General features: G+C 35.3%; 1 protein-coding gene across 1 annotated transcript in view; it reads left to right on the top strand.

Moving 5' to 3' along the window:
- Positions 1–16530, top strand: part of CACNA2D3 (calcium voltage-gated channel auxiliary subunit alpha2delta 3) — a 395935-nt gene that overhangs the window by 246391 nt on the left and 133014 nt on the right. The window contains exons 12-13 of the mRNA XM_042880325.1: positions 375–453; positions 7503–7636. Of these exons, the coding sequence (XP_042736259.1) occupies positions 375–453; positions 7503–7636 (213 nt within the window). The remainder of the gene's footprint in view (positions 1–374; positions 454–7502; positions 7637–16530) is intronic.

Raw genomic sequence — 16530 nt, 5'->3', positions numbered from 1 at the left:
TTTATAGAATTATTTACTAGTTATGTGCCTCTTCCTCCACACCAAAGCAATTTTCTGAATTCATCAATGCAAAACAGATATGCCTCAAACAAATAATTTTGTACTGTACTCTGATGCTTGTAGTTCACTCTCATTTGTTCTTCAGACATTTAATCTTAACTTTATTAAATATTAGATATTACAAACACCCAAAAAGACAAGTCTTTATGTTGCATTGAGCAAAAGCCATATTTTGTCATGAAGTCATTACTGGCTGTAGAACTTTCTTAAAAAACTCTATCCATACAAATTGCATATCTGTATCTGAAATTCTACTGTGTAAGTTTTAAATGACTGCAGTCTTAATTGACTTGATCTCTTCATTGTACTTTCAGGTTCGTATCTTTACCTATCTGATTGGAAGAGAAGCTGCTTTTGCCGATAACTTGAAGTGGATGGCCTGTGCTAACAAAGGTTAGTTAACTTTCTACTGTAAAAGCATAGCTTTAAAAGCTATATTACTGATTCTGTCTGCATACATGGTTGTATCTGCATACAGATATTGTGCCAGTGATGTCTAGTCAAAAAGGGTGTTTATTTTTTTCAAGGAAAAAGCTTATTTATCTGTAACATGCAAATTAAAATTTCTGAAGCGTCTTAACTGTCTATTCTTAAAATTTAGTTCAGAGAACAAAGCTTAGATTCAAAGCATTTGTCCCATTATTGCTGTTATTACTCACTCATAGTTAGTTTGTCGTCTAAGAATGTTGTGTGTGTGAGCACTGTTGAGTCAGTCATGGTATGTAAAACACCAGACATCCTCCTCAAGGAACTGACAGCGTAATTGAAAAAACAGATTTATTCTGTACGGAAAGAGCATTAAAACAAATAAGATGCTGAGATGCTGCAGTAAAAGGACTGACTAATGTAAGAATAATTCAGAAAAAAAAAAAAAAAAAAGGAAAGCAAAATTAATTAGTCTTCAGGTTTTCCTTTTCTCTTGGAAAAAGTTCTTTTTTCCTTTGTGCCATGTTATATTATGATGAATTGCATCAGGTGCTATCCATTTAGTCATTATTTCTTTAACTACTGTTATGTCCAGCTGATGGAAATTACTTAGTTTGAAGTCTTGTCTTAATCAGCTAATATTACACCATAATTTAGTTTAAGTAATAGTATAAGAATCCTTTGAAGCATCTTTTTGAAGACAATTTAATCAACAAAATATTTTAGTCCTGCTCTTCAGATTCATAAAGATCTAAGTATAGCAACTCAGAAAAAAGGACCAGGCAGTACAGACTGCCTCACTAGATCATCTTTATTCTCTGAGGGGTCACCTTTGTCATTTTTCAGGACTGCTTTGTTCTTTTCAGAGCCACATTGCTTTGAGTCAGAATCTTACTCATATGAATCAACTAAACAGTTAAATTACTGCTTCTTCTATACTTTTTCTTTTACACTCTACTGAGTAGATACAGTATCTGCTTTCTGGTAGCTTACAATACAAAAAAATCTTTTACCTCTAATTAGAAAATAAATAGTTTTTTATAACTTTGAAAATCATAACTGGAAGCAGCATCAGTCATCATGTCAGGCAGTATGGATTTAGAGTTTTTCCGTTACGGTTTTCAGCTACAGCTCACTCATTTTCTTTCAGTGAGAGGAAGGATTACAGCACAGACAGATGAGCAGTATAGGAAAGCCGGTCTAAAGATTGCCTGAATGGCTGGACTGCAGTTTACTGCTTTCCTGGGTGGGCCAAAGTATGTTGTTGTCACTGAGGGTCAATGGCTCTAAAATCAATTTTCCTAGCAGTGATTTTCGCCTTGGAATCGCAACACAGAGGAAGGGTGTTTGGTGGGATTCCAGCTGACTAGACTGTGGACAGCAGTCCTTTCCATCTAAACGGATCACAGGGGAAATTCATACCACCTTGCAAAACATATTTAGCTTCCAGATTCCAACAATGAATCCTTGAACGACACCCTCCCCCCGGCTTCATTTTCTGTTTCATTTTTGTGTATAAGTAGGGCATATCTAGAGGGAGTTGGCTTAATGAAGCAAAACACCAAACCATTTTAAATGCATTAAAACATTCAAGAACCCCAGTGTCCTGTCCCTCTAGAGCGGTTTGTGAAATTTGCAATGATTTACTCATCTGTACCATAAGACAGTGCACGTGAAGGAAAAGAATTAAGATTTACTAACATCCTCAGTTGCATGAAGGTAAAAGTTTCCTAATGCTCAGTATGCATGTTCCAGATTTTAAAATAAGCAGGCACTGCCTTTTCCTCAGCAGTCACTTCCAACAGAATGCTGTAAAATAAAGATGGGAGTTAATGTGTTACTGACTATCAAAGCAGACAGTAGTAAACTTATTGGTTTTTTTTCAGCAAAATACTGTGTTAGCAATTTGACAGCCCCAGTTTTGAATGCTTATTAATTAGCCAGGATCACTGTGTTTAGCATATTGGAAAATGGACAAAGAGGGGGATTCATCAGTACAAAGGAGCAGAAGCTGGGAAAGCAGTGAAGAGCAAATGCTTTGCATATCAGAGGTCTGATAGCAGCTATCTAAGTGCCAGCAGAGGACAGATTAGCCCTGAGGCAAACTGTGCCCCAGCTGGAGCAGTTTATAGTCTATTGTATTAGCAGGGAAGCCTTGTGCACAGGAAGCCTTAGTCACATCCATTCCCATTAATAGCATGACCCCAGCACCTCCCGCACTGTGGGCTATTGTGGGGAGTGGCAGGCAGCCAGTTACAGGCTGTTCACCTGCTTGAGAGGCCTCCTAGGAGGAGGGGATGCATTCTCTGTGTGAGCTTTACAGCTGCGGTGAAACAATGAATTCCCTCCTTAGCCCCTACCCGAAGAGGAATTTTTTAATTCTGGGTATTTTATTAGTTGCAATAATAGTGCACCTACTTTACATGTGTCCAGAAAATGAAAAACGTCACACTCTATTTAAAAGTGTATTTGGGGGCATTTTTAAAAGTTCCAAGTCTGATGTTGGACAATTTAGAGAAAAACAAGCTATCCAGAAACATTGCAACGCACTGTGTAATTATGCAAAGGCATAGCATAAGTGTCTGTTTAACCATATGATTATTCATATCTCATGCTTGTCATTACCAAATCCTATCCGTTTCTTTCACAATTTTTTCCCTGCTGAGGAGAAGAAAGTAGCAGTAAGTGTAAGGAGCTCTGGGGTGGCGTAGTTCACACACCAGGGAGAGGAGAAGCATGTGTTAGAATGCAAAATGTTAAGCACAAGTTCGCTGCCATTGGTTACACGGCCTGAGCAACTCTGCTCAGAACTTCAGAGCGTGTCTTTATGTGACGATTAAACCTCACTACAGGAAGGGTAAGATTTTAAACCCATGGGGTATCTCTGATCTCTAGGAAGGAGAATTTAACTTAACAGTGGAGGAAGTTAATTCTTATGAGGTTTGACATTAGTCACACATAGCTGCAAACACATGAATCATCAAAAGGTCTAAATATGGAGAGAAAGTGAACTAAAAGAACATTGCCAACTGCTGTTCCTACCTATACTACAGTAATTTTTTTTTGTAGAATTTTTCCTACAGGAGAAAATCTAAAAATGTATGTAAGGACAAACATCAAAAATGTAGGAAAAGTAATTTGCATAGCTATTTGCTTTGCTATAATGGAAACTAGAACTTAAGGAAAAACCTTTATAGAAAAAAAAAAATAGATGAACCATACATTCATAGAAAACAGTTCACATTAAACAAATCATGGAAACTATGAAATCTTTGTACATTTTTCTAATGTGACATACAAGAGCACACAAACCGTATTTATGAGGACACAGATCATGTTTAAGCAGACAATGTTGAATGCAAGCAGCTAATTTTTCCAACAGAATTGTAAATGAAACCCACCCCCGAGATCACATTATGAAAAAACCTAGAGAGAACCCATATACTTGACTCCATCATGTCATGTCTCTTACATATCGTTGGCAGCAATTTTGTATTTCTTTAAGTTCAGTTCATTGTAACTACCCAGTTATGAGGAATAAAGTACCTAACGTACTCTTTCTTTCAACTTTTCTTGTTTTGCAGCTTGATGTGCGAATGCATCTGTGAAATATTTTTTTTAATTTTTCTTTTTTCCATAGTGAGCTCATTTTTGTTCACTTGCTGACCTTGACTTCTCTAGCTGTGATGCTCACCAGGCTAGGAGCACTGCATAGCTAGCCTGCAACTACATGTGTGCCAGCATACATGTGCACATTTACCATCCGGCTCCTTCCAAACAGAATGCTCAAAATCACTTCTTTCAATCCAAGTGTAGCCGCAACTTTTCATTTGTCTTTGAGACTTTCATTTCTCTGCTAAGTTTGTTTGAAATGTATTCAGAATAAGCAATAGACTTATTCACTGTCTCTTTTAGTCTTAGGAAATTGGGCTAAAAACTGTTTGCTCTACTGTACAGCTTAGGGATAATTTGGTTTGCAAGTACTACAAAAAATGAATATATTTTGCGTGCTACCTGGAGACTTATGAAATATTATTTAAGATGTTATGTGAGATACTAGAATAGGTGATCTTGGAAATAGTACGAAGAGAAGTTTTTAATATAGTACACAACCATATGCGTGATAGTTATGAATAATCTGCTCAGGTTGGCTGTACCTGATCCATATTGGTCTCATCTAAATGAAAACAAAACAGCATTCACCATCATCAGTGTCTTGCAATATGTATTGACATGTATGCCACAAACATTTGGGTGTTAAACAGAAAATTTTTTCACTTGAAAAATGGATATAAAATCTTCTCAGGAGGCAATTGAAGTAAATGATTATTCTCCAAAAAGGCTTTTTTTTTCTATCTGAAAGGTAATTTACATTCTGTGATTAAATAATTTTCCAGGCAAAGACATCTAAGAGCTTCTTAGATGAGCCTTTAACATTTTGACTTTAATTGAAGCATTACATTAAAAAGTATTAGCTAACTGTGATTTCAACCTGTATGGATGTGAAAGTAATGTTTGATTAAAACCATCTTGTGACATTTTTTCAAACTGTTAATCTGTTCTAACATTTTAGATGTAATACATATTAAATATCGTTAAGGTATAAAACCAGTAAGTACAGCAGTTGGTCCTTTGTTCACTGTACAACACACAGTGCAAATATCTTTCCATCTCTAAATTTGCAGACTGCTATGAGAGAAGTATTGGCATTATATGCGATGAAATTTTCATGAGCTCAGCAGAAAGAAAGAATATTGGGGTGATGATATAAAATCGCATGGAAAACACTGAAATAAAACAATGCTTAAATCTGTTATTTAACGCCAATTAAAGACTTGCCCTTGGGGCAACTGAAAGTATGTGCTTGGTGCATGAGAACAGGGTTAGGTGAACATAGTTGGATATCTCCTGCTGCAAATCTCTCGCAAAGAAATGAGCAGTGTCTTGTGTGCTCTTTGCTTTTAGTGGTTTGAGTCCTGGCTGAGCCTTTGCACACTAGGCTAAGTTGCAGGAAGCAAGGCAAAAGGTTTAGTAGTCTATCTGTGCTTCTGCTTGATTTTTCTGAATTTCTATGAGTTGTTGAGGATGAAATTTGAGACATGTGAACAGAGCTGAACAAATGACCTCCAAATATTAATTCTCTTTTCTGCTTTCTGGAGTTATACTAGAACTCAGACACTCAGAACTGCTTAGGGAAAACGTAGATTATCTCCTGTACAATAAGAGCTCGGAAGTATTTGGAATCTTTGTTTAAAAGGTTTATAAGCTGCAGTGTGTAAATACACAAATGTATTTATAGATACAAAATTTGTGAAGTTATTGACAAATAATCATATTTTGATTAAGTATTGATGTTCATAACAAAATGCAGAGGACCAGAAAGTTAAATATATTCTAACACTCACAGGAGGGGATAACCTCATATTTTTATCTTGGAAACCCAGTTGCAGTCACAGAATTGAAGCAGGCAGCACATCAGAAAGAGAAAATAAGAATACTGATTTTTCCTGTAACTGTTCTAAGCCAGTAACTCATGTGATCTCAGTATATAAATTTAAATTTATTAAATTAAAGTATATTTCTTTACAATATTTGCATAAAATTCTGCTTTCTCAAGTACAAGTTCCTGTATTAAACTTATAACAATCATTTTATTCTGAAAAAAACTTTGAAAACCTTAGGAAAAAAAAATACACATCTGTCTTGAAGCAACAGTTAAGAACAGTTAAGCCTTGATGGTATACGTAGCTGTCAGCCTTCTCACAAAATACTGGACTGAAGGAATTTTTATTAAAATGAATACTGAATATAGGAGCAGCGTGAATACTATGCTATGAATATTAATACAATACTACTATACTAGGAATATTTGAGTTCACAGTATAATCAAATTGATTTCTACTTATTGAAAGTATACATTAAACAATACTATGAATTGTCATTTGGCCATAAAGGCTGTCTACATGTTGTCTTAATTCATGCATATGAATCTATTGCTGGTGTAGGGTAAAATGTATGTTTTGTACTGCACAGATCACTGGCAGGTGTGTTAAAGCAAAGTTCCAGCTCTCAGACAAGAGACCCCCCCTTACAATCTTGCCAGTCTTTACCCTGCCTATAATGAACACCACCCAAAAGTTCTTTCCAGCTGCAGTGTTTTCTGTGGAAGGTTTCATTTAGCAGCTCCATGGAAGATGTGATCATATCAAAAGACTAAATGTTATGTTGTTCTTTTTCAGTAAAGAAATGTACGTGAAAGACAATTGATGCTTTTAAGTAATGCCTGGTGAAACTGTAGCCTTGAAATTTGTCAGTCCTTTGTCACCCTTGCATGATTTGGACTCCAAAAGCCAAGGTGATGATGTATAAATATACTTGACATGCAAGGAATGAAGAGGAAGTGGTGACAGCTCGAATAGCTGTGGCCTCTGTTGTTCTCAGTGCTGTCAGGTTGTAGGTGAAGTTTTAAAGGATTAACAAAGCTGTGATCGGTTAAAAAAGCAATTCCTGTTCGAGTCTCCATTCTCACTGTCCTGCCATTTGAAAATAACATTGCTGTTGTTATCAGAGGTTTAGTCACATTCTACAAGGACAAATGTTTTAGAATGTCTGCAGCCACTGTTTTGTGACTAGTTCTAATCATTAATGCTTCTTGAGACTGGACAAACTTGAGGCGAGATGGTTTTGTACAAACTTGATGGTTAACAGGGTTCAAAAAAAAGTAGTATTTATTTACCATCAAGCAACAGGAGTTTTCTGGAAATAGAGAATTTGGGATTTGTGGTCCAGAAATTCATAGCAGTCTTGGGAACCCAGACTTTCAAGAATGGCCAACAGTTTTACTGACTTCTTCTGGTTATTACTCTTTGAGGCTGCTTCTCATCAAATGTTCCTTCTTTGCATTTCTCCTTTGGAAATAAACAAGCAGAAAACACAACTGATGTAACACATCATACTCCTTGAAATCCTTAATTCGTTTTGCATGATTTATAACTTCAAATTGTCTGTTTTTACAGGGTTTTTTACTCAGATCTCCACCTTAGCTGATGTTCAAGAGAATGTCATGGAATACCTCCACGTTCTTAGCCGACCAAAAGTTATTGACCAAGAGCATGACGTGGTATGGACAGAAGCATATATTGACAGCACTGTAAGTCTGCATGAGAAGTCATGTAATGACTTTAATGTAAGATAACTTGATGAGGAATATAGGAAAGTATATATAAAATATAGTATAGGAAAAACTGTCGTTAAAAAACATTAGTTGTGCGTTTCTGTCACTGGAATGCTCCAATTCAATGTGAAAATCAGATCTTGACATCTTTGTTACAAGCAAGTAGTTTGAGATTACTGAACTTCACCAGGCATTTATATGTTATAAATTACACAGAAAATAATGAAACAAATGTGAGTGATAGCAATGTGTTTGAATTTGACCTCTAACTACAGATTTTTCTTAATCAGCATGGACATTGAACAGAAATTGGTTGGATTGAATAACGCTTTTTCTATATGCTTTCAGAGATAGAATATGAGTATGTCAGTGTAAAAGTTCAGGCTGACAAGGATCAATATTTTTAGTATAGAGATGCTGATCAACAGCTCAGTGACAATTATGCTGTCTTAGTGTGAAAAAGACCAAATAGATTCTACCTTTTAAAGTAGATAGAATGAGTGATCTGATACTAAAATTGTCAGAACCATTCAATTTTAACTTCATGTCCTTGTAAAACATTAGAGGTTAAAGGGATTTTTCTGTAATGCAGTGACTAAACATGCAAACTGTTTTTTTAGTGTCATTTGTGGTAAATCTTCAGATTTGCAGATAAAAGTTAATGTTCATGAATTGATCTAAAATAGTTTTTCATCTATTTTCTTTATTGCTTTTCTTTTATGCAATTAAAATATTTTGATCTCTAAGTTATCCACAGATGAAGAGTTTGCAACAAATATCTGGCCTTTAGTACAAGGGATGCCAAGTTTTTAATCCAATGAATTGGAGATCACAGATTACTAATAGCAATTTTTTGAATTCTTTTTGTTACATTTTACCCTTCATGAAAATAGGGCAAAATAGAAAATCTTGCCAGTTTCCCTTTGTGCTTTGTTGTTGTTGTTGTTGTTTAAGGGATTTTGTTTGTTTATTTGGAGAGTTTTTAATACTTCTAGGAGGTTTGGCTTTAAATAAGCAGAAAAATCTTAAAAAAAGAAAATACTGTGGAGAATTTTGCTTTTCGTGTTTGCTTAAGTCTCTTTTATTCTTTAGCTGAGTGATATAAAATAAGTACTAAAACTGTAGTTACCAAGTAAAAAACATTTCTTAGGAATGTTATTTTAAAGTGGTTTAATTATCTCAATTCTTTCTTAATTACTTATTTTTAAGGATGTGTTATTCCAGATTCCACTCTGTTCCCATTCTGTTAGTGGAACACAATGGTGAGAAGAAAACTAACTTATTAGTCAGTTCAGGGCATCCCACAACAAGGGAAGATGACTAGGGAAATCTAGTTCTCATTCACCTCTTGCTTTTTATGTGCTTGAAGTAATCAATGTGCATGTGTGCTGAAGGAAGTTAGTTTGCTAGGGAGAGTAGCAGGAAGAGATCCATGTATTTATTGTTTTAGTGCAACCTTGTTCTTAGCCTCTGAATCTCAGACTAAAAGTGCTGCTGTACATGAAGTATTTCTTTCTCAACACCCAAGTCCTCCCCTTTTTCTACTACCCAAGTACGAAATGCTGCTTCAGAATTAATTTTATACTTTACTTTTTCTTTTCTTCTGTTAGTCTGTATTTCTTCGATCACTGCAGGGAGGAATATATTTAGAAAAGTTATGCTAATTTTTGGTAATTCTTCCATTTGTTTTGGAAAGTCTAAGGAAAATGAACAGCTTAATATAATGTGAAATTCTAGCTGAATACAGCAGGGGTGTTTAAACGCAAGTGCATACTTATGAATTCTAGAGGGTGTAAACATGTACTTCCATGCACACACATTTTTATGGATGTCTGAAAGCTCCATTAAGAGCCTTAATACTATAATAACTATTAAAACAAAAAGATTTAAAACTAGAATGCAATGATCATCTTAGTAGCAAAGTACTTTTCTCCTGCCTTCTTCTTCTTATTGCCATAAATCAAAGCAAAGCATAAAACTCATAAACAAAGAACAGGATAAATTAGAGCATTCATATGCAAAACTTTGGAAATAGCCATGAAAGGAATCTACCTCTGTTAAGATGTCCAGCAGCTGTTTTCAGAAGCCTATTCCTTCTCGGCCATTTTGTTTCGGAGTTGGAAGTGCTACCCAAATGATCCTCTTCATTTTCACAGACAGTTTGTGTCTCTGCACCTCCATGCCTTCTGCTTAGACCTTGTTAGCTAAGAAATGGGAGTGTGCTGCCAGAAAACTTAAATGTTCTTGTTAACATTCAGTTGTGTCAAAGCAGACGTGGCTAGATTGTTGGGACCACACGTGGGGTGTAATACATGTCACTGTTTTAATAAGATACTTCTCCTACACCCTCACCAAAAACGAGAGTTGACAAACTGCTGTCTCAGAACAAGCGACAAAATGCTGGAGCATACTAGGATCCAGACAGAAACATTATCAGCAACTGTAAGTCTTCTGACAAGGGATTGCTTTGACTTTAAGAGGTGTCATTGACTCTCAGAAGGACTTAACAGATTTCTGAAATCCTTTTTAGTTAGGTTGCTGCAGAACTGGACATATTCGTCATTGCTCTCTGTTCAGTAATTTACTTGAGAAACAGTGCTTGAAGACTATCTTGAGTAATTCCAAAATCAGCTTCACAATAGTTGAAGTGCTGTTTCAGTAATAGGTTAGTAGTTTAGGTGCTGCCAATGCAATTAGACTAAGATCTTGAGATTTTAGAAGATGTGATATAAGTCCATCTGTATGTAGCGTCCTGATGCAGTCCTGTGGTTGCATATTCCACACCTTTCCTAGGTTATTTTAGTATAGAATTCCTTTGTGGACAGCATCTATTAACCTCCCATAATTAATAGGGCTTGACTGGGGTATGTTGTCAGCCTCTTTTCCATTTGTACCTCTCTACTCAGCAGTTTGATACGCGCTGGAAGTGAGTAAGCCTTGTTGCATCTTTGCAGGTCAGGGGGAAAATGAATTTGGGTTATCAAAGGTAAGGGGCACGCAGATATTTCTTGATTGTGAAGTCTAATAGTAGAAAAGATCATCTTGCTACATGGTGTACATTTGTGTGGAGGCACTAAAAAAGTTGCAGATAGGACATCTGGTTGATGGGCCCTAGGTGATGGTGTCTGGATAGCATTCCACTAGACCAGTCTCAGTATAATTTTTCTGCTGCTTAACATCACTAGGGCCTACAAGTACTTAATGCCTCAGAAAACAGAATAACTTAATGGGTCCTTAAAAATAGAGTTGGATTTCTAAATGAAAGTTTCTAATGATACTCCTTCTTGAGTAGATAATAACTATAAAGTATGAAATTATTTCAGGAAAATAACAATATTCAATTGGTCAGTCACTGCTTTTAAGCATAAATGCAGCCATAGCAGGTCAAGACAGGTGAATATACTGAGAGAAAATGAAAAAGTGCCTGGGCACTGGGGTGTTTCAGTAATCTGATGTATAGAGCTGGTATATGGGGGAGATGGATAATTATCCATAAAGTACAGAAGCCCTTAATTCATTCTCTTGATAACATCTGGAATGGGGGAAACATTACTTTTATTTTTCTGTTAGGAAATGGAAAAAGAAAGACTGGACTGGCACCTGAATTCCCGCTGTTTAAATGCTTACAATTGAGAATTTGTTTATTGAAGCGTGTAACTTGACTTACTTGAACCTTTTCTAACTCTTTCTGGGGAAATTTGTTTCTCATAAGTATACCTTAGGATATTCTCTGGTTCTAATGCACCGTTGAGTTCATCTCCTTCAGGCTATTAGTTTCAAGCTGTGAGCACATTCAGATGTGCATTACCATATTGGCCCTGTTCACTTTCCAACTGGAGGATTGCTTTTCATAAAAATGACAAATTATTACTTCATTTAATATTTTGAGTTGTCTAGTGCCTTGGAAGCTAAGAGTTCATTAAAAAACAAAAAGCATTGAGACAGATCATGACTAAGTATTTATGAAATGCTACCAATGAATATTGTAATTACATTACTACATATATGATACATCAATTTCAATTTAGTTCTCCTCATCCTTGTGAAATGTATACTGTAAGTGTACTCTTGCAGGTTCTTTGTGTAAATTTAGTAGGGAGTATAGGAAGCTAATACTTCAAAGATACATCATATCAGTTTCCAAATATTTTTAACTGTGGAAACTGAGATTCTGGAATACAGCTCTTTATCAGTGGTGAATTCTGAGCCAGTTTCAGAGAAGCAACAGAGCTGTGCATGAGATTCTGTGTATAATGTGCAGATATAAAATGCTCCTACAGACTCAAAGCTTTTATGCTGGCATTTTTTCCATCTAGGAGTTTTGCGTGAGGTATTGTGCTGTTTAGTTTTTCTCCCATGCACTCAATTTTATTTCTGCTCAATGCACAGAAGAGCTTTTATGAAGTAACAAAAATAAAATACTATCCCATTTCCACTAGCTTCTGTTCCCAGAGATATCTTCAAACGCTTTTGGTAGCACAAGTTAATTGTGCTATTATAATAAGTAGATGTAATTAGCATTTTTATATGGTAAATGTTCCCTGGGCCTCTATTTCAAAAGTAACTTCTAGATTGTAGTATTGGAATGCGTTAAAGTGCATCAGGGCATTCGGAATTCTCCTGTATGTCTACGGCAAGTAAATACTGCTAATCACTGCAGAACTGAATGTCAGGAAATGCCATTAATCAGCAGCTGCTAAAAGAAAATTTACACAGAGGCAGTGAATGAATTTTTTTATGCCAGTTTCAAAAATCAGAGATCTGTGATGTTGTTGTGTAGTAATTTTTTTGTTTGTTTGTTAGCTTTGTTTTGTTTTTCCTGATTCTGTGTAGGAATTTATTATATTATCTAACTCTTCCTTTGTGTCCAGCATCTCTTAATCTCCCATAATTAATAGGTTTTTAGTGGGGTAAGTTATAAACACTAACTGGTTCTGATGTTCCCATGAAAATTTCCTTTTCTTTCTTTCACATTTATATATATGAATACACCTAGGGGATGATAAGCCATGCTTGAATATTAGGCTTTCCACCAGGTAGGTTTGTTTTTAGAATAAGGTTCTTCAAACGTTGATTTGCCCCACTATGGACCTGCAGTGATCTTTTAACAACAGAGATATGAGAGCAAAATTAGAGGGTAGCCTAAGGAGTGCCTTCTCATCAACTGTCAGCCCAAATTATTTTTCCTGCAAAGATACAGTAACTCCAACTATTTCATCTCTTCCAAAATTTCTGTAGGAGAATGATTACATTTTGAGGATTCAGACCATCTGCTCCAGCAATGATGGTCTGCTGTATTTGCACTGGAATCTTATAGATAGTGCTTGAAAAATGACAATACAAGAAATGTACGCACAATAAAAAAAAATATGCATGTATTTATATGTACAACATCCCTTTAGGCTGATGATTTTGGGGGTGTCTGTGGGAATCTTCACTGGCAATCCAATAAAAAAAGCCTGCAAATCATGACTTTATAATTTCTCTGCTCCAAAATTTCCAATCACAGTAATTAAGCATTCTCTTTTTTTTTTTTTTTTTTTTTTTTTTTACTGAACAGCTCTAATCTGTTTGTTTTACTGCTGAATCTAGAATAAATGAATTATCATTAACAACATTAACTGCTTCATATTCAGTAAGATCTGTGTCAACTGTCAAAACCTAATGAGTGCTCAAGAAAGTAAATGAATAAACCTCTCAACTGGATAGAATTAATGCATATTCATTATCTTTTAAGATGCAGCTCTAAAGAACAATGGATGTTGTTTTTTTTTCTTTAGCAAATGCACATCCGATTTACTTATGTTAGGCAGCAGGGTGCAAATCAGTTCAGAGGCTGTGCTACTTTAATTTGAGTTTAGAGCCTTTCCTCACACACCAGCAGTGTAACAAACATGGCACAGTTTGTCCCAATAAAACGCACAAGTTGGGAACCACTCCTCTTTCCAAAATGAAATGAGGACATGCACAGGAAAATAAAAGTCATATTGACCTGATAGGAATATGGATACTTTAAGAGTACGTACACTTACATTCAGTGCATACAAATTAGGACATGCCATGCACATACTTGTACGTATGTGTATACTTTGCATTTTTTGAAGTAAACTACTTTGATAAATTATGTGTTTGCTTTGCACTACTGCTAACGCTGGAAGTTATGCTAGTAGGGCAATTATCAGTGATTGCATTAAGCACAGAGTATTACTACAGAGAATTAATTGCTGGTTTTCAAAACCATTAGGAAAAAAATGTTGTGAAGAAATGGCAATATTTATTTTAATGAATTAACACTTTTCATGTGTATATATGTATATAGTATTTACACTATAAAATACTATATGCTGTACATCAAAAAGATGTTTGAAACATCAAAAACATAAGCAAAAACAAAAGTCTTGCACTTAAAGAGGAACATAAAATTTCCTGCTGGGGATGTGGAACATGGAATGCCATCTGTATTATATGGCACTGAGAAAACTGATTACGTTTGGACCTCTATTTCATAGCAGATGGGTTCATTAAATTTAATAGCCTCCAGAGCCTTTAGGAACAGTGTTAAAAACATGTGGAACATGCTGAGACACTTCACTTCTCGCCCCACAGTCATTATAACTGTGGCTCAGACTATAAATATTACAGTACTTTATTCCATTGAAACGGATTACTATTATAATTATTTTTCCTAGTGCATATTTGCATGAGAAATAAAGAATACAAATCCTACTTTTTCAAACTTTGAGCTATGCAGTTGATTTCTTTATATGCATTTTACAGGTCTTTACACTTTGGAGGCTTTAACTTTTGATTATTCTGCGACATCGGCAAGCAGCTGTAAAGTTACAACAAAATTAAGTACTAAGAAGCTCTGCTCCAAATAAGACAAGCATTGTATTAAAACATAGAAAAGAGATCAAAGTACCACTATATCTTGGCATTTAGCTGTATGTTGGCTCTCTTTTCTAGTATTTTATATGATAGGATAACTGACTTTGGTTTTTGTTCATCTTTCAGCATTAGCGCATCATAGACATTAAATATCCAATTTCAAGATGGGATTTTGCAGTTCCTGCAAAAGAGTTTATTTAAATAGGTTTTTAAAAATATTTTCAGAATTTGATAGCTAAGGGAATGTTTTGGAGCTATTTACTCTTTTATTTTAAATTGCTTCAAATGAGAACATGGAAATTTTACCATTACAGATGTTTAAGGGCTAAGGCAACTGTCTAATGTTTTTCTACTCCTGCCTTTAGAAGTTGTAGTGTTTAGACTAACATATATATTTTACAAAATTTATAAAATTTGTTCATGATTTCTTTTTCCAGGAAATACAGCAGTGTCACAGTAACCATATCATTTCTCCTACAATGCAGTTCTAAATAATCCTTCTGTTTTCTTTCGTACTGGATGATGTGGCCATCCACAGTATCTTCTGCTGCTTTCTAAGATCATCTTTAATTTGTGCTGAACATTTTAATGAGAATTTCCCCCTTCACATCTCCGGTGCCAATTTTGTCACTGACCATTGCTGATATGATTGCCACTAACATCCTCAAGGGTAGATGATGTATAATGATGAGGATACCTCCTTACTATAATTTACGTACATGCAAAGTATTAGGTAAGAGTCATTAATCGTTTAGAAGGAGCAGAGATGGTGGTGTAAAGAGAGTGCAAGTCAACACTATAAGCACTGGTCTGTCTATGAGATCTTAGGTGTTCAGGGTAGTTTATGAAAGTATGCACAAATGCATGTTCAAATCTTTCTTGGAATTATGTGGACAGTGTGGTATTTACAGCTCTTAAAATGTTTCAAAGAAGTTACATCCTCAAAGCACATTATGTGATGAAATTTTGGAAATAAAGAAACAGTAACATTTAAACGTGAACATGGTTTTCTGTTTTGAGAGCTGTAAGATGTAAACATTACATTGCCATTAACAGTTAAAGGGGTGTTTTTTTTGTCACTTTTGCTGTAAATATCATGTATCTTGTCCTTCAGTTACTTTGCCTCAAATTACTGTTTCTTCTTAGAAGAAAACTGATTTGATGTATGTTAAAAAGAACCCATAGAATTACACGTATCTGTAGGGTTCACCTGCTGGATGTTCTCTCACCAGTTACTACAGCTTATTTACAGAGAATTGCTCAGCTACCTAACATGATTAACAGGCATATTCATGCCAAAAGGGGTATTGGTCTCATTTGCAGACACCTGCATACTAGAGATAAAACAGTTTGGGACCGTTTCCAGCTGTGGTCTACCAATGACAATACAGTGCCTCTAGGTGAGGGGACAGAAAATGCTTTTTATTTCCAGTGTTTCACAGATAATTTTCTGTTTTACTATGACAGAAATGAAAATCAAAAGGTGACAAGTCAGTAACTGGAGGGAGAATTTTTTTCTAGGTCTCCATATGTTATGTTGAATATGACATTTAGGAGGATGTTTCTGTTCTTAATGAATTTAACTACCTAAAGACATTTGCAGCCAAAACTGTTTGCCTGTCTTTGATTTTATTACCTCCATTCTGAGTGAAGTGTAACTATTTTCAGGGAAATTGTATCTATTTGGGCAGATACATTACCTTATTTTTTTCTCTGGGTATATGCCTTCAGTTTTCATGCAATAGATTATCTAAGGTAAGTAATAAGGTAGGAAATCAATGAATTTGGCATAATGTACTCTGATCTTATGTATGCCATTCTTTAACTGGAAAAAGAGGGCAGTGAAGATGTTATATACTTTATCTTCACTGCTGGAATAAAACCTGAAATAATAAGAAAAGGCGCATTAAATAATTGCTGCCATGTAAATTTTGCTGCAGAATTCAGAGCATAACTGAAAAGAAGAAAGAATAAAGGGAAGA

The sequence above is a fragment of the Lagopus leucura genome, unplaced genomic scaffold (genome assembly GCF_019238085.1).
Source record: "Lagopus leucura isolate 7727_CA_CO unplaced genomic scaffold, USGS_WTPT01 Super-Scaffold_100026, whole genome shotgun sequence".
Classification (NCBI taxonomy): domain Eukaryota; kingdom Metazoa; phylum Chordata; class Aves; order Galliformes; family Phasianidae; genus Lagopus; species Lagopus leucura.
The sequence above is the reverse complement of the archived record's forward strand: the minus strand, read 5'-3'. Positions and strand labels throughout refer to the sequence as shown.